Here is a 24,470-nt window from a genome sequence, read left to right on the forward strand (position 1 = left end):
TGACTGCTGCTTCCATGGCTGTTGATTGTGGATTCAAGTAAAATGAAATCCTTGACAACTTCAACTTTTTTCTCCATTTATCATGATGTTGCTTATTGGTCCAATTGTGAGGATTTTTGTTTTCTTTATGTTGAAGTGCAATCCATACTGAAGACTGAGGTCTTTGATCTTCATCAGTAAGTGCTTCAAGTTTTCTTCACTTTCAGCAAGCAAGGTTGTGTCATCTGAATAACACAGGTTGTTAATGAGTCTTCCTCCAAACCTGATGCCCCGTTCTCCTTCACATAGTCCAGCTTCTTGGATTATTTGCTCAGCATACAGATTGAATAGGTACAGTGAGAGGATACAACCCTGATGCACACCTTTCCTGACTTTAAACTACTCAGTATCCCCTTGTTCTGTCTGAACAACTGCCTCTTGATCTATGTAAAGGTTCCTCATGAGCACAATTAAGTGTTCTGGAATTCCCATATCCCTCCCATATCTAGATTAACAGACTCATAGGACAGCTTTGTCACTCAAGCTCCGCTCTAGATCTTACCCCCAGCACCAAGAGTGGACTCTTCCTTCTAAAACGAACAAAAAAATCAGCAGCCAACAAGTGGATTCCAACTCATGGCGACCCCATGTGTGTCAGAGTAGAACTGTGCTTCATAGGGTTTTTAGTGGCTGATTTTATGGAAGTAGACCATCAGGTCTTTCTTCCCAGGTTCCTCTGGGTGGATTCAAACCTCCAACCTTTCTATTAGCAGCCAAGGCATTAGCTGTTTGCACCAGCCAGTGACTCCTCTCGCTTCTAAAGGAGGAACAAAATCCCATCCTCCAGGTCTTCCAGGGTCCACCTGTCTGTTGTGGACCTATACTTTCGCCCCTGCTTTCCAGTGCTTTGGGGCTGTCTAAGGTGGTGCGAACAGTCAATGCCCTTGGCTGCTAACGAGCTCCACTGTTATCCTGCTAACTGAAAAGCTGGAGGTTCAAGTCTACCCAGGGGTGCTTCGGGAAGAAGGCCTGGCAACCTACTTTTGAAAAACCAGCCATTGAAAACACTGTGGAGCACAGTTCTACTCTGACACATATGGGGCAGCCATGAGTCAGTAGAGACTGGAAGGCAAGTGGTAATTGATGAAGAAGTTATCTAAATGGTTTCCCTGACAGGAAGAAAGCAGACATGATGCTGTTGTGGGACCAGGGCTGAATTAAGGCCTGTGAGGACCCTAAACATGGATAATCTGTGGTGCTCCCTTCTCTGTCTACTCACGCATTCCAATGGGGTATGTGAGTTATATATATACATGTAAAAAAGAAAACCAAACTTGTTGCCGTCAAGTTGATTCCGACTCATACATATAGTAAAAAAACAAAAAACAAGCCCATTGCCGTGGAGCCAATTCAGACTCATAGTGACCCCATTGAACAGAGTAGAACTGCCCTATAGAGTTTCCAAGGTTTTGAACTCCTGACCTTTTGGCTAGCAGCCATAGCTCTTAACTACTGCATCACCAGGGCTCCAATATGTGTGTGTGTCTTAGCTGTCCAAATTGTTTTCAGATGTGGCTATAATGATGAATGAATGCAAAACTGGCGTGTGTCATTTTAGTAAACCAGATGAACGGCATTGTAACATGTTTAGTGGATGCAGGGTACTAAAATTTTTACTTAGGACATAACTCTGTGCATAAACGCTATACAGCTAAAAAGTAACTTGACTGAATTCATTGCAACGATCCACTCGTTCGAGTTCCCTCGCTATTGTGTATCATCTGGGACTGGAGTTCCCACTGGTTGTTGACCAGGACGTGCACGAGAGCATACCTTTGTGTTTGTATCATGGCAAAAAGCATTGCTGGCCCTCCTGGCTGGAGTGGCTGGATCTGCAGACATGGCTGTACAAGCTGGTTCTCTCAAAATGGATCGGTAATCCATGTTTGCCAAGAAACCACTCATGTTGGATCCAGTTGCATGTTGGGTGAACATAGCAAGAGTTAGTTAGACTCCACAGCCCACCCCCACCTCTTGTTTATTAGAAAGAAATATTACTCTCCAAGTGAGCTGCTGAGATAAGGAGTTTTAATTACATGGGAGGGGACTGTAGGAGACAGGTGTCAATGAAAGTGTTAAAGTGGTAGGGCCTCATTGCTTAAACAACATTGCTGTGAGCACCCTCATGACCCTGGGTGAACTTTATTTCTGGCCAGCACATTCTCAGCACTGGAGCTGGTATCGATTGCATTTAGTGCCCTGCCAGTTCCCTTGCACTGCGGTGCTGGCTTTTCCTTGTGTCCTGTCTGCTTGGCATCTATGGGTCTTTGCTTTGGACACCCGGTGCCCCTGTTTTGTCGATGCCCTAAGCATGTGCTTATCTTGCTCATTGGGTAATCTGTCCCTGTCTGGGAGAGTCTTCCATACTATTCCCCTCAAATGCCTTTTTTTGTTTGGTTTTTAAAGTGTAATTACACACCAACGGTTTTCCAACCATAGAAGCATAAAATTGCCAGTCTTTATTCCTAACCTAAGTCAAGGAAGTAGCAATGTTAGGTTTAATTAAGAACAGCAAATATTTGTACAGCTGTCCCTGTTCACGGCTCATAAAAGGATTTAGCTTCAAACCTTGCTGTCTTAAATCCTTTGGGAGCTTCACACAGAGCTATGAAAGTTCCCAAGGGGGCAGTGCCGGAGAGTCAGTTCCGGAGCAGACTGCACCCCTTGCACCCTGATGCCACCTCAGCTGCCAGGCTCTTCGTTGCAAATGTGCCATGGACAAGCAGAACTTGGAGACACACAAACCCACCCTCTTCTGTGCGATGTGAGGCCTTAAAGGAGAGTCCAAGAAGTTCCCGAAAATTCCCCTCAGCTGGGGGTTGGGGGGAAGAGCAGGCACAATCTAATTTTGTGTTTGTCTGTGTGTGTCTTCACACTTTCCCTCTCAGGGGTACCCCACCCATAGCGTAAGTGGTTTCTGAAAGCACCCTTCAGAGGCAATGGGGGCGGGGTGTCCACATTGAAGCAGGCATTCTCACAAAGCGGCTCCTTCCCCATCAAAGCCCTAGAGAGGAGAAAGAAGCAGCGCTCAGCATCTGGCTGATTTTCGAGTGCACACGAGCAGCGCTTCAGGCAGTCTTGGGTCCCCACAAGCCAATTCCGACTGGAAGCCAAAGCAGGGGCCAGCACGGGTCACCGACCGCCGGCCGGGGGCGGGGCCGGCCACCCACAAGTAAAGACGCGATGGCCAAGGAGCCGCGGGTCGGGAAATGTGACCCCGGCGACCCCAGCGCCCCCGCCTCCCCCGCCCACAGCTCCACCTGCACGCTGAGCCGCTGGCTAGGGTCATGGCCAGCCCCGCGCCCTTGGTGGCCTCCATTAGCCCCCAAGTGGTGGCTCTGCAGACCCTGCAGCTGTTGCAGCAGGAGTGGGGTTGGGGGGACTGTCCGGGCGCCTCTGGGAGCCCGCGCGACCCGGACCACGCGTCCGCTGCCCCGGCCCGTCGCTCAGGCCAGAGCCGGCCTGGGCGGGGTCCGGGCGCCGGGAGGGGGCGGCGGGGGCCGGGATTGGGGGCGCCGCGGCGCCGGCCAGCTCCCCAGAGATGGAGGCGGTGCGAGGCGCCGAGGGAGGCGCGGAGCTGCTGCCCTTCCCCCGGGCCCGCGGGCCCTGCGCCCCGGCCCGGATGGCGATGCGCAGCGCGCTGGCCAGCGTGGTGGACTCGACCTCGGAGCTGGTCAGCGTGGAGCAGACGCTGCTGGGCCCCCTGCTGCAAGAGCGCGCCTTTCCCATTTACCTGAAGGTAAGTCCACCCGGTTAGGCACCCTGGGGCACAGGGTCCCCCTCAGGGCGGGGCTGGATCCGGGATGGAGACTGGGTGGGGCTGTGGGGCCGACGCGGGCTGCCCACCTGGATTCAGCCCCGGAAAGGGGAGAGGTGGGAGGTCGCAGTCAGGCGACTTGGCATTTAGGCGGGGAACTAGGGGCTTAACTGGGGCTCACCTGGGGCCCACCAGACTGCGGAACAGAGAGGTGGGGAGGCCTTGCCAAAACTTTCTTCTGCAACTCCTCCTTTCTGCACAGAAATCCTGCTTCAGCTAAAGGCCCCTCCCACGTGTGCAGCTCTAGGGAGGAGGACAGTCCCCCCCTCCCCGCCCCAGCCAGCCGCCTTCCAAATTAATAACTCCCCGGAGCCTTAAATGCACTTATTAAGTCCCCTCTGCCTTTTGTTTGAGGAAACTAGCTACATTTATTTAAAGTTCCCTTACAGTCATGAATCACAATTATTTTTGCATAAATCCAATTCCCCACAGAGCTCAGGGGCCTTATAGAGTCAACCTAAATTCTTACAAAGTGGGGTGAGAGTGGGCTTGGGCCCGGGTGTTGAAGCGCGAATACACATACTAAACTACTGCTAAGTCACACAGCTCATATTTGCAGGGCACACTTTCCTCTTAAGGCACCAAATTGTTTTACCCAATTTAACCAGCCGTTAGAGCAGCTCCCTCCCAAGCGGAGTGGGATGTGAACAACATGGGGGTCTGGCTTCTAGTCCTGATTTTGCCACTAGCTAGCCTAACGGGTTTAAGATCACAAATATCTTTGAAATCTTCTAGCTTCCAAAGCTTGACCTGGAGTATTGCTTCATTCTTACCTTCTAGGAGTCTTTTTTTTTTTTTTTTTTAGGAGTCTAGCACATACCAGCTGCCCTGGAGTTGATTCCAACTCATGGTGCCGTGTGTGTGTGTGTGTGTGTGTGTGTGTGGGTGTGTGTGTGGGTGTGTGTGTATAAAACTGTGCTCCACAGGGTTTTCAGTGGCAGATTTTTTTGTAAGTAGATTGCCGGGCTATGCTTCCAAGGTACCCCTGCGTGGATTCTAACTTCTAGCCTTTCCGTTAACAGGTGAACTGAGTAACTGTTTGCACTAGAGTGCATAGACCTGTGAAAACCTCTTGTGAAGGATGTGGAGTAGCGGGTGGTGAGGAAAGCTTAGAATGCTTCTCAAAAATTGCTCTTCTTGCTCTAGAAGCCAAGGTTTGGGAAAAGTGGCTTTGTGTTAGGTTGCACAATACACTGTGAAAGATTTATTTTAAATCCAACACAATAAAGCATATTTACACCCAAATAAATTTTGTTACCCTACACCAAGGTCTCTTTTACACCAAGGTCTCTCAGCCTTCGCACTGCTGACAGTTTGAGGCGGATGATTCTTCGTTCTGAGTCTGTCCTGTGCATCACAGGAGGTTTAGTCACATCCCTGGCCTCTACCTGCTAAATGCCAGTAGCACCTCGCCCCAACTGAGACAACCGAAAGTGTTTCTAGGCCTTGCTAAATGTCCACCATGGGGGAGGGTGGGGAAGGAAGACCACCTTCAGTTGGGAACCGCTTCTGCACTCACCTTGGGAGGTCAAAGACACAAATGTAACATGTGCCTTTTTATTTGTAACAGGAAGAAATAAGAAATCCTGTCAATTAAAGTATGACACTCTGTTGATTATAAAATACATCCTAATTTCAGAGATCTTAAAATGTGAAAAAATATGCATCTTAGAAATGATGAATATCAAGTGCTATCGGAATCGACTTGACGGCACTGGGTTTGGTTTGATTTGGATATATATGAAATATATATAGGTTGGCATGAGAGAATGAGAGATCAGTTTTACCTAAGGTGATCATGGAAAGCTTCTTGGAGGAGGTAACCTTAAAAAATGAATGTTTGCTCTCCAGGCATTAGAGAGAAAAGAATTTCAGGGAAACCTTGTGAGTTCCTGGGTGGTGTTAACGCACTCAGCTGCTAATTGAAAGGTTGGCAGTTCAGGTTCACCTGGAGATGCTTTGGAAGAAAGACCTGGCAATCTACTTCTGAAAAATCAGCCATTGAAAACCCTATGGAGCACAGTTCTACTCTGACACACTTGGGGTCACCATAAGTCAGAACTGACTCAAAGGCAACTGGTTGGTTTTGGTGTGAACCAATGCCCAGAAGCATTGAAAGGGCCTAGGGCTTTGGGAGGACTGCAATTAGCTCATGAGGGCAAAAGGCAACAAATGATGCTGGAGAAATGAAACCCATAGCGACCCTATTGGACAGAGTAGAACTGTCCCATAGAGTTTCCAAGGAGCGCCTGGTGGATTTGAACTGCCGACCCTTTGGTTAGCAGCCATAGCACTTAACTACTACGCCACCAGGGGAGAAATAAGTGGAGGCCAAATGGTGAAAGGCCTGTGTGTCAGGCTGAGGATCTTGGGTTATCTTGCAGGCAAATGGTGGTCGTTCACATGACTGGAGCCTAGATAAATCATGGGAAGCTAAGTTGCAGTTTGGGAATCAAATCAGAAGACGGTTGTCTGAATTTCTGACACAGGCCAGTGGCAATGGGGTAAATCCCACCCTCTGCTCAGGGACAGTCCCCTGCCAAAAAAAAAAAAAAAACCCATTGCCATCAAGTCGTTTCTGACTCAAAGCCACTCTGTGGGGCAGAGTAGAGCTGCCCCACAGGGTTTCCAAGGTTATAATCATTCTGGAAGCAGACTGCCACATCCTTCTCCTGTGAAACGGCTGGTGGGTTACAACTGCCGACCTTTCAGTTAGCAGCTGACCGCGTAACCACTGTGCCACTGGGGCTCCTTCTGTTCGCTACAAATAATGCCATTTCAGTTCAGTGCAGCCCCACTTCTACATGGTAATCCTTTTAAGACCTTTCAAATTGACTTTCCCCCATGTTGCATTCAAAATTTGTCCTGAAATTTTCTACCCTCCTCAAGCCTTCTTCAGGAGCCCTGCTGGCACCGTGGTTAAATTCTAGGCTGCTAACCAGAAGGTCGGTGGCTTGAACCTACCAGCTGTTCCATGGGTAAAAGATGTGGCAGTCAGCTTCCGTAAGGTTTACAGCCGTGGAAATCCTATGGGGCGGTTTTACTCTGATGGCAACGGGTTTGGTTTTCTGGTTTTCAAGCCTTCTTCAGTAAACTCCAGCCCCCTCACTCCATCTCTGAGAAAGTTGAGGCCTTCCTCTCGACCTAAAAGATCTCATTTCACTGATCATCTCCTTTCTTGTCTTTAATAAAGAAATGTTGTTGTTGGGTGCCGTCGAGTCAGTTCCGACTCATAGCAACCCTGTGTACAACCGAACAAGACACTGCCTGGTCCTGCGCCATCCTCACAATCATTGCCATGTTTGAGTCCATTGTTGCAGCCACTGTGTTAATCCATCTCATTGATTGGTTATTTTCCCCAATGTAAATTCTTATTCTTGGGCATTGGAACCCTTTCACCTGCCCCTAGATCTGTTCTTATTAATTCCATTCTCTCTCCTGATCTTTTCTACTGAATTCTTTCTGCCACTTCCTCTCAGTCTCTAAACACGCTCAAAGCTTCCTTCACCCTTCCTTCCCCTTGAGTCATGAGTCCTTCCTTGTCATGAGCAAACTTTGCAGATATAGGGATGTGTTGTTCCCACTTTTGGAAATATCCAGAGTGCTCCTTAGAAACAGGGATCTTAAATTTTCTTACTACTTTCCAGGTGCCCTTGAGTCTACTCTGACTAAAGGCAACTCTGTGTGTTGCAGAGTAGAACTGTGCTCCATAGGGTTCTCAAAGCTGTGACCTTTCAGAAGCAGATCTCCAGGCCTTTTTTCTGAGGCACCTCTGGATGCGTTTGAACTGCCAACCTCTCAGTTAGTAGTCCAGCACGTCACTGTTTGCAGCACCCAGGGACTCCTTTCTTACTGCTGGAGTCTGCTCTTCACCTGCCTGGGCATGATGAGTCTCTAGGGCCCCTGAGCAGCCGGTACTTACAGAAGTGAGTGAGGTAGGAGCAGTTTCTCCAGAAGCTGTGCCTCCTGGCCAGGGTCCTGGAATTTCGCTTGGTTAGCTATTTGGAGAAAAGGTTAAGATCTCCTTTAGCTTGTAGAGTAATGATTACAAAGCACTTAGACTTGAGACAGCATTCTGTCTTTCCAGGGGTCTGGTTATGCATACTTGGCTTCGTTCATACTAGTGTTAATTCAAACAACTTGGAGGAGTGTTTTTCATATTTTTTTAATTAAAAACGTGCAGATTGGTTTTATACACCAGAATGGTTTTAGGAGGATTTTTGCTAATGGAAAAAACACTTGTGTTACTTGAAGTATGTGTACACCTCCCTGACATCAGGGATCCTGAGGGGTGTTACTTGCCACTGCTGGTGGGAGGGGGTATCACGTGAACTAGACCCAGCCGCCCAGGTGACAGGCATTAAAGACCTTGAAGTGGACAGCACAGACCAGAAGTCTAGCGCTCTGCCACCTCCTGCTGTGTGGCCTGAGCAGCTTGGTTAGCCTTCCTGTGCCTCTGTTTCCTGACCTGTGAAGTGGGCAAGTAGGACCTGACCCTGTAGAGTTGTTGTGAGGGTTCAGAGGATGCACATCAAGCCTTAGTCAGAGGCTGCCCATAGTAAGTCTCAGTACATTTTAGCTGTCATTATTATTACTATTCACAGGTTGGTGCCTCATGAATTATTAATGACTGCTATTATTGTGAATACCATTTCTTGAAATTAATGGATCCGATCCGTGAACTCTGTGCTTATCTTCCTGGACCTTTGACAAAAGCAGGGTTAGGATGCCCCAAAGAGATGTCTAGGAATGACTCAGCTCTTCAGAGGTCAGCTGTAGCACCACCCAATGAGCGACTTAGAGGTGTCGCCATTGAGTGGCTCACCCGTCAAACTATTAGGGTTATTGTTGGCTGCTCCTCAGAGACCCATGTGCAACGGATCAGTTTTTTTGAAAGTATATCATCAGGCATTTCTTCCTACTCCATCTTAGCCTGGAAGCTCTGCTAAAATCTGTTCATCATCATAGCAACATGCAAGCCACTGGTGACCTACAAGTGGTGGCCACACATGAGATGCACTGGCCGAGAATTGAGCCTGGGTCTCCCTCACGGAAGGTGAGAACTCTACTGATGAACCAGCAATGTGCCCTAAGGGTTAAGAAAGTGAAGTTTTCAGACTGAAGGCAGAGTAACACTCATCGTAATCATAACAACATTTGGTGGTATTTTACCCTTTCCTCAAAGAAACCAATACTTAATATTCCCTTTGAACATTTAGAGATTATGGAACAAAACACATGGGAAAAAAGTGAACTTTTTCATAGTGGATGCAAAAGGTTTAAGAGCACTAAATCTTGTTAAATTAGATCGATAGAGAGAATGGAGCTACTTGGCCTGACAAACATTTATCACAGGAGGAAAATGAGGCTCAGAGGAATTAATGATGCTGATCAATATCTCACAGCAAGTAAGTGCTGGACCCATGATTGAAACACGGTTTTATCTGACTCTTTTTTCTGCATCACAGTGCCAGCTCCTAGGGATGTTACGAGCATCACACTGGAATAATGTCTGTGAGAGTGCGCTATAGATGGGCCGCTGTGCACATGGTCGCACTACACACTGCTAGCTCACTGGAAGTTGTGCACCTCCTTGTGCCTTACATGATGACTTTAAAGCATCAAGTACACTTAAGAAATCATTACCAAAAATTGGAACCCTTATCCGTTGCTGATAGGAATGCAAAATGGTACAGTTGGTATGGAAAACATTTTGGCAGTTCCTCAAAAAGTTAAACATAGAACTACCGTATGACCCAGCAATTCCGCTCATAGGTGGATACCCAGAAGCTTGAAAGCAGAGAGTTGTACACCTCTGTTCATTGCAGCACTAATCATAATAGCCAAAAGATGGAAGCAGTCTACATGTCCGTCAACAGATGAGTGGACAAACAAAATGTGGTACATACATACAATGCGATACCACTCAGCCATGAAGAGAAATAAAGTCTTGATACATGCTACGACATGGATGAACCTTGAAAACATCATGCTAAGTGAAATAAGTCAGAGACAAAAGGACAAATCTTCTATGATCTCACTTAGAGGAAATGACAAGAATCGACAGATGTCAAGAGACCAAAATTTATTAGTGGTTCCCAGTGGCAGGAGGGAGGGCAAGGGGGAGTGCCATTGTTTAGGAGGCAGGGAGATTTTGTTCATGGCGATAGGTAATTTGACAGCAATTATGGGTAATGGTTGTAAAACACAATTAATGGCATTGATGTCACCAAATCGTACACCTGAAAAATGTTGAATTGGCAAATGTTACGTATATTTTTACAACAATAAAAAGAAATAAATTGTTACCAAACTAATAATACCAGCAAGAATTCATTAGACATTTGCCACCCAAAGGGAACATAGAAATGTGTAGGGCCCCAGAAGAAAGTCAGCCTAGTATTTTAAAAACTGCTGAAAATGACCGATTGACAATGGGACCTTTACCGAAGCCAATTATGAAGTCACTCTGATTGAGTTTTGTCTGTCTGTCTTTGAGAGTTCAGAAAATTTATAGTTTCCAAGAGTTGTGTTCTGAAGCCAGTTGCATGGAAACTGTCTGGCTGATGGCAGCTTCAGGAGGCAGGCGAGCTCTCCTGGCTTTGCAGATTAAGCTGCTCTGTGAGCTTACTCATTTCACTTAGCTAATTCTGTTACCAATTATTCCGTCCCGTTCCGTGGCTTCGCTGCTTTTCTCGTTCCACTCCACAAGAGCAGCAGTCAGAAACTGCCAGCTTTGGCTTCCCTGTCGTTCTTAATGCTCTTTGCAAACTGCATGTGTGAATATTGGGCGGCTCGGAGGCAGACGTCAATGCTGAGCGCTTTTTCCCCTTTTGCGATTGGTATGGAAGCCAGTTTCTGCAAACTTGGGAACTGTGTCTTCAAAAATTATTAATGCACTATTGGAGAAAAAGAGCGTTTATGTGATCAATAGCTATCAATTGGGCATTGCTCTGTATTTAGGACACAATTGTGCTTTTAGAAGAAGGCACAGTGATAGCCACGGCATTTCTGTTCCTTTTGGTTTTCCCATGGACGAGGCTCATTTGTAGCTTCTGTAATTCCTTCTAACATGAATGTTAGGTGAAGAGCAGGACATTTAAGCTTTCTAAAATGAGAAATCTGAGAAAGATACTCCAGGGAGTCCCTAAAATAAAACTATTTATGTTTGACATCTCCATGGAAATGCTGCCATGTTTTATTTTCTCACTTTTTGGTTTGCCTTGTGAGCACCCCGGAATCAAGGACTGCTACCCATCACAAAGTGCTTTTCACTGGACTTTTCAAATAAAAATGGTATCATCCTCAAGGCAAATACCTGAGGAACCTGGAACCTTAGTTACTTGTGGACGTTTTCACTGGGTACACTGCAAATAAAAATGGTTAATTTCCTGTGGATGGTAGGCTTTTCATGATGACTGGCAGATACTTTGGTTCTTCATTGGGTGTTTTATTAATAAACAATTGCATATCTATTTGAGACTGACCTTGGGTTCCAGCAACTGGTGAATTTGTAGTTCATAGCCAGATTTTAAAGCACCAAATGAAGTTGGGGCAATTTGTAGTATACTATGGTTTTCACTCCATCCCTCTAAAACTGAGAGACATCATTCTCATTTTATGTGCACAGCCTCTGTGGAGGATCGTGATGGGTCTGGGGAAGGGGTTTATATTCATTTGCAGGACCCAGCATTGGGCTGCTCTAAGGGAGAGCGGTCTGCTGGGCAGCCTGGGCGCAAAAAACTGGGGGAAAGATCTTTCTTTCTTTAGTGCTCTCCGTAGAGGATGTCCCTGCATGGTGCAAACGGTGAACCTGCTTGGCTGCTAACCACAAGGTTGACAGTTCAAGTCCACCCAGAGGCACCTCAGAAGAAAAGCCTGGTGATGTACTTCAGAAAAATCAGCCGCTAAAAGCCCTACAGAGCACAGTTCTACTCTGACACACTTGAGGCCTCCATGAGTCAGGGTCAGCTGGACGTCAGCTGTGGTAGAGGATGTGAGGTATTCGGACAGCGAGAGGGGAAAGCGTGAGGAGAAAGAAGCTTGTGGAGGCCACCGTAAGAGAAAGTAGCTCAAGATGTGACTGTTTTGAAAAGAGCCAGCTTATTTTAAAGTCAGATATTGAGAGGAGGAACTAATTTATCGTTATAAAACAAAAGCCTTGTGAATTGTTTAGAAGTTATCTACGTTTGTAAAGCCTACAAGGCCATATTGTACTTTTGACTTTATTACCCTTTGGTGTTGGTTTCAGAAAACAAGCTTTGAAACTGACTTCTGCTGCCACGTTCCTTTTGCCTTCAAACCTTCAGTTTTGACGGGACTGTTCATTTTTAGAAAGTCGCTAAAAAAAAGGGCTTATCTTTTCTTTCTTTTTTTGGACCTTGCAGGAGCATTTTCGATTGTCCAGGCTTCCAGACATGCAGATTCCTAGTAAACACAATGTACGGTGCAGAAAAGTGTGAGCACAGCGGTATTTCTAAGAAGGCCACCTTCTGGGTAGAAGAGAACAGAGCTGAGGAAGGGAGAATTCTAACTGGGAGGTCTCTGATAAGCTAGCGGTTGGTTTCATATGGAGGCTTCATAGAAGGTTCCATGTCTTGAGTATCTTCAAAATAGCAAAGCCCTTTCAATTATGCTGCAAGGAAAAGTGTTGGGCCAATAGGCCAGTCTTCAATTTGGATATGATCGTTGCCAATCTGAGCTTCATAATACAACAGTAAGTTAACCTTATAAAACCTTGAATATGGCCAAGGAAGAAATAGGAAACAGTTCACTTGCAGATATTTTTGCTCCTTCCCAGAGAGCCAGTTTAGTTCTTCTCCTGCGTGCTTTGTCGTTCCTGGTCACTGGTCTCTCCCACACCAGATGGTGAGCTCTGTGAATCTCTACCATTCCTGCAGCTGAGCTGCTGGCCCAGTTTCTGATTTTGGGTGGATGTTTGAGGAACCTTTGAGTTCTGACAGTGAGAAGTTAATTCCAGCTCTGACTCTCACTTGCTCTGTGACTTAGTAAGTCAGTTAATCTCTCCAAACCTTGTTTCTTGTCACCTGTCATGAGTTGTGAGCATTGAGTGAGGATGTGTATAAGGAGCCCAGGTTGGAGCCTATTAGGTGCTCAGGGTCATAGGCCAGACCAGTATTCTTAAAAAACCCATGCTTGGAAGTTTCCTGTGACCTTGATGTGACGTCCAAGGCCTTCTGCACAAACTTACATCCTGGTATACAACACAAACCTCTGTTCATTTCAGGCTGGTCCCTCAAGGTGCCAGTCCCTTCTTGACTCCAGGCTTTTGCTTATGCACCTGGGGGGTGCAAATAGTAAACATGCTTGCTGTTAACCAAAAGGTTGAAGGTTTGAGTCCACTCAGAGGTGCCTCAGAAGAAAGGCCTGGCAATCTGCTGAAAAATCTGCCACTGAATTGTATGGAGTACAGTTCTATTCTGACACACATGGCATTGCCATGAGTTAGAGCTGTCTTGGTAGCAACCAGTTTGGTTTTTGGTTTATTCATCCTGTACTGCAGGGGCCATTTCCTTTCCTGATGACAAGCCAAATACTGCCTTCCCCAAATCTTAAAAAGTCTAGTTCAGTCCTTTCTAGCTACCGCTACTCTGATGCTTTTTCCAAGCCTCAATCCCTTGCAAAGGTCAGCCGTATTCTGATGGCCTGGGCCACTTTCTCGGAGCCTTAATCTTACTCTGTGTGACATCTCTGCTGAATACTTTCCAGTACCTTTCATCTCACCAATTATATTCTGAGCTTCTACAGAGCACATTTCTCTTGTCTTTTTTCCCTCCCTCTCAGTTCTTACCTCCCAGCATCTAGCAAATTTCTGTATTCATAACCTTAGATTGATCGAATGCTTTACAAATACAAAGAACTTTCATATCCGTGAGCTAATGTGATCTTCGCGGCCTCTCCATGTGGTTGCTGTTGTTTCCATTTTGCAGATGAGAAAACTGAGTATTCCATGGGTAAAATAGCCTGTCCAAGGATGATCTATCAAAGGGGCAGAACCAGGGCTCTGCTGGCAAGTCCGATGTTTTTGAAAGAATGAACTCTGTGTCCCTGGCTCTCTGTACCTGCCCGGAAGGCTGCGTGTCTCTAAATTGGGCTTATCAGTGACTCGGGTCTTAACTAAATCATGCTGTCATAGGCCTTGCCCTTGTCAACAGTTTAGCCTTTTAAACATTGGCTTGCAGATTATTAAATAACATAAAGGGAAGGGAACATTTTATTAGTTACCTGCTGTATGCTCCTGAGAAACCTGTATATAGTACAAGAGGCAGTTGTTTGAACAGAACAACGGGATGCTGCATGGTTTAAAGTTCGGAAAGGTGTGCGTCAGGGTTGTATCCTTTCACCATACTTAATCTGTGTGCTGAGCAAATCTGAGAAATTGGACTATATAAAGAAGAACGGGGCATCAGGATTGGAGGAAGACTCATTAACAACCTGCATTATGCAGATGACACAACCTTGATTGCTGAAAGTGAAGAGGACTTGAAGCTCTTGTTGATGGAGATCAAAGACTACAGCCTTCAGTATGGATTACACCTCAACATAAAGAAAACAAAAATCCGTCACAACTGAACTGGTAAGCAACATCATGATAAATGGAGAAAAGATTAAAAGTTGTCAACAATTTCATTGTACCTGGATCCATGATCAACGCCCATTGAAGCAACAGTCAAGAAATCAAACAACACATTGCATTGGGGGAATCTGCTGCAAAAGACCCCTTTAAAGTGTTAAAAAGCAAATATGTCACTTTAAGGACTAAGGTACCTCTGACCCAAGCCATTGTGTTTTCAGTCACCTCATATGCATACGAAAGCTGGACAATGAATAATGAAGACCAAAGAAGAATTAACGCCTTTGAATTATGGTACTGGTGAAGAATATTGAATATACTATGGACCACCAGAAGAACAAAACAAGTTTGTCTTGGAAAAAGTACAGCCAGAATGCTCCTTAGAAGTAGGGATGGTGAGTCTTTGTCTCACATACTTTGTACATGTTATCAGGAGGGACCAGTCCCTGGAGAAGGACGTCATCTGTGGTAAAGTAGAGGGTCAGCAAAAAAGAGGAAGACCCTCAATAAGATGGGTTGACACGGTGGCTGCGACAATGGACTCAAGCATAACAGCAATTGTGAGGATGGCACAGGACTGGGCAGTGTTCCGTTCTGGGGTACATAGGGTCGCTATGAGTCAGAACCGACTTGACAGCACCCAACAACAACAACTGTATGCCAGCTACTGTCATACTGTGTGTACCTTTCTCATTTGATTCTCACCATTATTGTCGTTAGGTGCCATGGAGTTGGTTACAACTCACGGTGACCCCATGTATAACAGAACAAAATGTTGCCTGGTTCTGCACCACCTTCATGATCATTGCTATGTCTGAGTCCGTTGTTGCGGCAAGTGTATCAGTTCATCTCACTGAGGGCTTCCCTTACTTTCACTGACTCTGTACTTGTCCTTTTTTTAACCATTGGCCTTTCCTGATGATGTGTCCAAAGTAAGCATAATTCTCACCCATAGCCTTATAAAATAGGTGCTGTGATTCCCATTTTTTACATGTACAGACCAAGTGCAATTAAATTATTTTTTCCAAGGTGATGCATAATGAGATTCAAATCAGGCATATATATACCCTCCCCCAATACTAAATACAGGCAGCTCCTGGGTTATGAACATCTGACTTACGCACAACCCATAGTTATGAACCAATGCCCATAAAGGCTGTTACATTAAAAGTCTGAGGCACATACAATAGTTTATGATAACAAATAGGCAGTACTTTGCAATGCATGTCAAGACATTATTATCATTACTGTATTATTAAAGATGTTTTAGTGTATTTGAAAGTGTTTCTTTAATGCTTTTTATGCATAGAAAGGTACACTATATACTAAGACAGATAACTTGACTAACTGGTGTATATGAACTATACTTAACTTTTCAGACTTACGTACAAATTCGACTTAAAGACAGACTTAGAAATGGAGCTCATTTGTGATCCAGGGACTGCCTGTAGTAGCATCAGGACTCCTAAAAACCATGACATTCTGCAATGATATGCTTAATCAAATAAAATGCAACTTCCTAGAGGTGAATTCACAGAGAGATGCTGGAGGGTATTATGTCTTAAGAGTACACATGTAGAAGAGTTGGAGGTTTTAGATGATAACAGCCTCAAGGAGACCTGACTTAACTCGGAATGAAGGAATTCCTGAAAAAGTTATGCTTTGAGCCTCAGGGATCAAGGACCATTTTGTTCTTATTCACAGACTTATTTACCGAATGTTGAAAAAGCTAATGTTATCTCAGGAATGTGCCTCTAGGACTTCAATGTCCAGAACAAAGTCAGGTCAGAATCCCACCCTTCTCTCTACTGGTCAGGGTTGACCTGAAATTTTGAATTTAGTTCCCAACACCATGAGATTTATAGTCATGGGGCTTTGTGGTGAGACAATTCCAGATCATACATGGAAGTAAATGATAATCTTTAGCCTAGAAAAGAGAAGATCTGAAAGTATGAGCTTGGATTTCTGGTTCTGAAGCTGTGCTTCTCAGCTTGCTTGGGCACGATGGGATGCCTCGAATGGTTAGATATTGGTTCCTTAGCCCCCTCGGTGGGCTGGCCCTCGAGCAGCTGGAATCTCTGGTTTTTCCTTTTACTTCTGAGTGTCAAAGAAATATAAGCATTTTCTATGTGTGCCATGTCACAGAAGAGACTAGAAGGGAATACTCTAGAGGGTAGAAGGAGAAACAATAGGGGCTATATTAGTTTTCTATCACTGCCATAACGAATTGCCACCAACTTAGTGGCTTGAACAATACAAATTTATTATCTTACAGTTCTGGAGGGCAGAAGTCTCAAATAAATCTCACTGGGCTAAAGTCAAAGTATCGGCAAGGCTGTGTTCTGTGTTCTGTGTTCTGGAGACTCCAGGGGAGAATTCATTTCCTTGCCTTTTCCAGTTTCTAGAAGCCATCCACATATATCTCTTGACTTGTGCCCCTTTCATCTTCAAAGTCAGTGACACTGCATCCCTCTGGCCATTTTTGCAAAGTCACATCCCCTTCTGATAGCCAGGGAAGTGCCCTGATTCTCAGCACCCATGTGACTAGTTTGGGTCCATTCTGATAATCCAGGACAATCACTCCAACCTCGAGGTCCTTAATTTAATCGCATGTGCAAGAATCCTTTCGCCATGTGGGTAACATATTCACAACTTCTGGGAACTAGGACACAAACATCTTTGGAGGGCCTATTCTGCCTACTTCCGGGCAGAGTTCAGCTAAAAACTAGGAAGAATGTTGTGAGGAGTAAAGGAGTAGAGCTCTTTCTTCTAATGGATTGCCTCCTAAACACAATATCTCTTGAGTTTCTCTAGCATATCCAAGTAAGTTTTGGAAAGCCACACATCACGTATGCTGTAGAAAGGATCTGCACATCAAAAAAAGCTTTGTACAAACCCTGTGCAATGCTTACACTAGGAGTCTGTAAACGTCTTCCACAGGAGTGGGTTTTTACCATAGCCCTCATCACATTTCATTGGATATTTGGATATTGTCTTAGTCATCTAGTGCTGCCATAACAGAAATACCACAAGTGGATGGCTTTAACAAAGCAGAATTTATTTCCTCACAGTAAAGTAGGTTTAAAGTCCAAACTCAGGGCATCAGCTCTAGGGAGGTCTTTCTCTCTCTGTTGGCTCTGGAGGAAGGTCCTTGTCCTCAATCTTTCCCTAGTTGAGGAGCTTCTCTGCTCAGGGACCCCGGGTCCAAAGGAAACGCTGTGCTTTCTTGGTGGTGTGAGGTCCCCAACTCTCTGCTTGCTTCCCTTTCCTTTTATTTCTTGAGAGATAAAAGGTGGTGCAGGAAACACCCCAGGGGAACTCCCTTTACATTGGTCAGGGATGTGACCTGGTAAGGGTGTTACACTCCCACCCTAATCCTCTCTAACATAAAATTGCAATCGCAAAATGGAGGACAACCACAGAATACTGGGAATTATGCCCTAGTCCCGTTAATACACACATTTTTGGAGGAACATAATTCAATCCATGACAGATATATACACTATGTAGCTCATTCGCCCTAATAAGTTGTAAGATCTTTAGAGATTAAGTACATGTTTTATTGCCTTTTAACCAGTGCAGTCAATCATGTAGTGAGGGCTTGATACACGTTTAAAATGAATTTAACTGATTCATTCACTGAGTCAAACAGGCTGATGTCATTGTCCCAGTATATTAGTTGAGTCACAAAAGAGTATCTCAACTCACTTTAAAATGTAAATGCAGGCCATCAGTTTGGACCACTGTAGCAATACATTTCATGTTCAGAGTCTAAAATTACACAAGCCTTTGAAAGTTCCAAAACCTGCTTTTGAAGTGCTCAGCCATACCATTCATAGAGTTCTTATTCTGGCAAAGTGCTCAAAGTTACATCATTCCTGGGAGCATCTGGGACTGGCTAAATAAACGTGCTGGGAGGATATGCTCTGTCATTAAATGGAAAACATCACAAGTGAAATCATTGCCAATATCGATCACACGAGTTTCCACTAAAAACCCCTGAGCCATTTAATATACTGCTCCCTTCATGCTGTGACTGGTGGTTTGATTGGAGGTCATGACTCTTGGATCCACGGCTGGCCTTCAGACCTTCCAGAAAGAAAGAGAAACGATCATCTGTTTTATTTTTCCCTTCCCTGGCTTAAGAGTTCCATGAAAGCCTATTTCTATTACTTTGTTTTCTTTGACTGTTATTATATTTGAGAAAGGATTAAAAGGAAATTAAGTACTAAAATAGTAAAATAAAGAAACTTTGCTAAGCTCGCCAGAGATCTAAAGTTTACCCAGGTCCTCAGGGACCAGTACAACCCAGCAGTTGGATTTTATTGCATATATCATTTCCCCAAACGATGCCTTCTTTGATTCTTTACAGTAAACTGAAATTGACTTTAGAGTTAAGGCCCACAGAAATATTTTTAAAGGCATTTTCATTTTCTTTGGGTGATGAATGCCTTTGCAGACCGGCTAATAGGCACATGTCAGCACAAATTTCAGTGATTCCTCCTATTTTGAATTTCCCTTTGCACGTTGTCTTTGCTCCTTCCACTTTGTACTGAGAATTGGGTTACTTCTATAATGCAAGCAGACAATTTCCCTTGATGTGGGTCTTGGGGAAGTAGTCCAGAGTGATTTAACCCCCTGCTTTCCAATTTCCAAGCAATACAGATTATCCTATAAACTATGGAACAGATGATCCAAAAAGCCTGTGATACCTTCTGAGCATAAATGAGGAACACTAGAAGAATGCTTTAGAGCAAAAAAAAAAAAAAAAAAAAGCCAAGAAACATGGTAGTCTGGGAGTACCTGAGTCCAGGAACTATAGCATGTTCATCTTTTCCATCCCAGCATCTAGCTCACACAGCAGTCCTGATGTCCTTGTTTGTTAAGTTGAAATAAATGGGTGTTTTTTTTGTTTTCTGGGGGTGGGTTCTGGTTTTGTGAGAAGCCCAGTTCCTTCTCATCCAGGTGGAAGGGCTTTGCCTCAGAGAACAATAGCTTCTCCTTCTATATAGAATATGAGCTGGGCTGCTAACTGAAAGGTTGGAGGTTCGCATCCACCCAGAGGGGCATTGGAAGAAAGGCCTGGTGATCTACTTCTGAAAAATCAGCCACTGAAAATGCTATGGAGCACAGTTCTACTCTGACACACTTGGAGTCTCCATGAGTCGAAATTCACTCACCAGTACTTTTTTTTCTCCCTATGCAGAATGCAGAGCTAGTTAGGAAGAAAACTCTAGTCCTTGATCAGACTTTGATTCAACTTTTAGTTCTTCCTTCAATTTTCTTTTGCGTTATCTATTTTTATTTTCCCAATTTATTTAGGTGAATTCTTAGCTCACGGATTTTTAATGGTTATTCTTTCCTAATATAAGCATTTTAAGTATACGCATTTCTCACTTAACTACACCACACAATTTGTTGTACAGTGTTTCTGTAATTGTTCAGTATATTTTAAAATTTTAATTACTTTTTCACCGAACCACGAATTGTTTAAAAGTGGATTTTTTTTGGGGGGGGGGACAGGTTATCTTGCATTAGTTTCTCATTTATTTGCATCATGGTGTATGTGATACTGACTTTTTGATTTGGCATTGTAAATAGTCACCTTTCCATATGTGTTTGAGAAGGCTGTGTATTCACATATTCCCGGTAAGCCAAGCTTATGATCACTGGTTTTCAATCTTCTTTATCCACTGCTTTGCTGCGTGAGATGTCAGTTCCTGAGAAAGCCAGCTGAAAATCACCTTTAGGGTAGTGGATTAATTGTGTTTTGAGGTTACAATGTGTGAGATGTCAGTTCCTGAGAAAGCCAGCTGAAAATCACCTTTAGGGTAGTGGATTAATTGTGTTTTGAGGTTACAATGTTAGGCACACACAAGTACCAAATTGTTATCTCTTCTTGAGGAATAGGTGTTTTCATTAATTGCAGTTGATTTTATCCTGAAGAAAAATTTTGTCAGCTTTATTTTGGCTTTTCTTTGCCTAGCATATCATTTAGTATTTGTTTATCTCCAGTATGTACGTGCTTTTGGTTTTAAATGTGTTGCTTGTAAATAGCACATAACTAGAGTTTTAAAAATCTAGTCTGGTAACCACTGTCTTTTAAAAGGCAAGTTTATCTGATTGCATTTATTGTGCCCTCTGAAAATACCTAGATTTATTTCTACCACCTTATTTGGTGCTTTCTGTTTACCATGCTTTATGTTTGTATCTTTTTTTCTCCATCCCTGCCTTCTATAGACAGGATCAGTAAAGCTTTAACACCCCTTTTCCCTCTGCTGGTTTTCATGCATTATATCTCTACTTTAACAATAACCCTTACATTTCCCAATAGTATAGTTAACAAGTCTAAAGCTTATCAGTTTTGCAACCCTTCTCTTAAGTAATACGGTACCTTAGAGTACCGCTTTACCTTAACTGTTACTGCTAGTATTTTAGAATCACCTTGCTTTTGTAAATCCCAACTTACTTGTTATAGCTTTTGTCTTAAACAATCAGTTATTTATAACCACGTAAACTTTGTTGACTGTGCCTTCTTGCATCTCCTTTTTTCCTTCTGAGATGAATTTCCTCTTTCTGAATTATGCCTTTAGAAAGTTCTAACAGTGAAGCTGTCTTAGTGGTGAACACCTGTCCTTTTAAATGAAATTGTCTTTATTTTGCCTTCAGATTTGAGTAACAGTTTAGTTGGGTAAAACAAAAGTCTAGGCTGATAATTACCAGAGGAGATTATTCCATTCTCTTCTATCTTCACATGTTGTGGTTGGGAAGTTTTCTGTCTGTCTTGCCATTCTATGAATGCCATCTTTCTTCTTCTCTCTGGTTGCTTATAAGAGTTTTGCTTCAGTGAGTTTAGATTTGGATCTTGTTTAATTTAGTCATGTCAAGACTTGTTTCAGGAGCCCTGGTGGTGTAGTGGTTAAGAGCTTGGCTGCTAACCAGAAGGCCGGCAGTTCGAATCCACCAGGTGCTCCTTGGAAACCCTATGGGGCAGTTCTACTCTGTTCTGTAGGGTAGCTGTGAGTTGGAACCAACTTGATGGCACCTAACAACAAGACTTGTTTCACTTCTGAATCAATCCAGCAATTCATGCCTTTGATCAATCCTGGATGATTCTCATACATTATTCTCTTTGAATATTGTTTCTCTTCCATTCTCTCTTTCTTTCCTGAAAATGTGTTTGTTTGACTTTGCTGTTCTGCTGCCCATGTTGCTTAGCCTCTCATTTGTATTTCCCATGTCTTTGTCTTTTTATCTTGTATTCTGAGTAATTTCCACATATTTACCATTCGGTTTATTATTCCTGGTTTCGGATACATTAAGCTACCCACTACATTTTTAATTTGTCACGATAGTTGTCATTTCTAGAAGTTGTATATGGTTTTTTTTCAAACCTGTCTGTTTTTTCTTAAAGATTTTTTCTTTTATATCTTCAGTAGCTTTAAACATAACTACTTTGTAGTCTCTATCCTAAATTCTGGATCCCTGATAGCACAGTGGTTAAGAGCTCAGCTTCTAAGCAAAAGGTCAGCAGTTCAAATCCACCATCTGCTCCTTGGAAACCCACAGGGCAGTTCTACTCTGTCCTATAGAGTTTCTGTAAGTCAGAATTGACTCAATGGCAGAAGGCAGGTGAAAATGTTTTTTTTTTTTATCATAAATTCTTGGAGGTTAATTCTGCCCTGCATTGCATCTACTGTATCATGGTAGATTGTATTTTATATTTAGTATTTTGAGTTCATCTTTGATGGATCTTTGTGAGATTACTGCAGGCTTGGGTTGAGGACATATTCTCCTAGAATAAATATTATTTGCTTTTCCCATGCACCCATGGGTATCTCCAGCTCATTTCCAGTTTTTAAGTTAATATCTAGTATAGGTGTTTCCAGAGCATGTATATGGCGTAGAGGGAAACTCCTGTGGGTGCAGTTCCACAGCTGCACATTTTCAGGGGCAGCTTTATTCACCTCAAACCTAGCTCAAGAGAGACCAACTTTCCTTTCTTGCTTCTGATGGCAGCTAAAGTAATCCTTCTCTTTCCTTTCTGTCCCTTGAGGCCTTCTCTTACTTTCTTGCAAGCTCAGAAAGAATGTTTGTTCTATTTTGTTAGTGTTTCTATGAATTTAATAGCAAGATGTTTTCACATCACTGAGTGTGCCAAGTTGCTAGAACCAGATGTTTGAGAGAAGTGATTTTGTTGTCAGGTGGGAACCCCAGGTTCTGGTTGGCATGACTCATATTGGCCAATAAAGAAGAGACCAAGGTGGGGGAGCAGAAAAGACAACTTTATTTCATTGTGCAAGAAGAAGGAGTCAGTCAGAGCTGTTGCCACCAAGACTGCTCCACAAGGGTGAGGGGAAGGGTTACTCTTTTTTTTTTTAAATAATTTTTATTGTGCTTTAAGTGAAAGTTTACCAATCAAGTCAGTCTCTCATACAAAAATTTATATACATACTCCTAGTTGCTCTCCCCCTAATGAGACAGCACACTCATTCTCTCCACCCACTATTTTTGTGTCCATTTGGCCAGCTTCTGACCCCCTCTGCCCTCTACCATCCAGACAGGAGCTGCCCACATATTCTCATGTGTCTGCTTGATCCAAGAAGCTCACTCTTCACCAGTATCATTTTCTATCCCATACCCACCAAACCCACTGCCGTCCATAGTCCGCTCCAATCCCTGTCTGAACAGTTGGCTTTGGGAATGGTTTCTGTCTTGGGCTAACTGAAGGTCTGGGGACCGTGACCTCTGGGGTCCTTCTAGTCTCAGGCAGACCATTAAGTCTGGTCTTTTTAAGAGAATTTGAGGTCTGCATCCCACTGCTCTCCTGCTGAAAGCTTACTTTTAAGGGGTTTATAAGTAGGGAGTTCATACAAGTTATGTCAGTAACATTCTTAATCATACTACACAAGAACAGTGGGATTTACATATAACTTCATGCATCACTAGGATTTTAATGTAAAATTACGGGGCATGCCAAGCAAAGAAGGCAGAATTCTAATGCAAAGCTGTGGGGAAGGAAGCCAAGAAAAGGAAACAGAATTTTAATGCAAAGCTTTGGGGCACGCAAAATGAAAGAAGGATTCTGATGCAAAGCTGCTTGAGGTAATGGAATTTTCCACAGCCTGGGGCTTTCTATCTTATTCCCTTATTTTCTTTTTCGGCATTGGTCATTCAGGACCAGTGTCCATTTTGAACTATAGCCCAGCTCGGAATTGCCTGGCATGTTCTTGGGGAGTGGGCAAATATTGGACCTCGGGATTGTACCACTTCTTCTTTTACCTAGTAAGTTGAAGAGGTACAGTGATTATGAGTAATTCCTGCTTATGCAGTATGGTTTACAACTATTCACTAAATGCTAAAGAAAAAGATAAGAATGGCTTTTATGCCCTGTTTATGTGAATGTTTCCCTAAGAGATGTTTCCCAAGATGGTCCTAGCTATATTGTCTTTATATCTCAGGCCCAGTTGATGTGTCTTTATGAGTCATTGTGAGTCCAGCTCCAGCTGGGTCACATTCTTTACGCTAAAGTACAGGGAATAATGGCTCCAATATTATCTCCTAAATCATTCTTTTCACCTGATCAGAGATTGAAGATAACACACTGATGACTAATACCTAGACTTAGTCGTGCCCCTAGATGGTGGCCACAGCAGGCTGTTTAAACCCACGGTACTGTTTTTCCACCAGATGCTATCTAGCTCTGTCTTAGGCTGGGTTCTCTAGAGAAGCAAAACCAGTACAGTGTATAAATATATAATAGATTTGTAGCAAGGAAACAGTTCATGTGATTGTAGAGGCTGAAACGTCCCAAGTCTCTGTATCAGGATAGAGGCTTCTTTCAATTCATGTAGCTGCAGGGGCTGGCAAACCCAAGATTGGCAGGTCGGTGAGCAGGGCTCCTGCCCTCAGGCTGTAAAAATCGATGAATTCCAAGATCTGCAGATAAGCTGATAGCTCAAGTCCCAAGAGCCAGAGGTCAGACGAACGGGAGGTAGCCGCAGGATCCAGAGTAAGCAA

At 43.8% G+C, this 24,470-nt stretch overlaps 1 protein-coding gene across 1 annotated transcript in view; it reads left to right on the top strand.

Moving 5' to 3' along the window:
• Positions 1-3,326: 3,326 nt before the first annotated feature.
• The window catches only part of DLEU7 (deleted in lymphocytic leukemia 7), a 45,957-nt gene continuing 24,813 nt past the window's right edge, over positions 3,327-24,470 (top strand). Inside the window, exons 1-2 of the mRNA XM_049853206.1 lie at positions 3,327-3,538; positions 3,571-3,778. Coding sequence (XP_049709163.1) covers positions 3,327-3,538; positions 3,571-3,778 — 420 coding nt within the window. The remainder of the gene's footprint in view (positions 3,539-3,570; positions 3,779-24,470) is intronic.

This window comes from Elephas maximus, chromosome 14 (assembly GCF_024166365.1).
Source record: "Elephas maximus indicus isolate mEleMax1 chromosome 14, mEleMax1 primary haplotype, whole genome shotgun sequence".
Classification (NCBI taxonomy): domain Eukaryota; kingdom Metazoa; phylum Chordata; class Mammalia; order Proboscidea; family Elephantidae; genus Elephas; species Elephas maximus.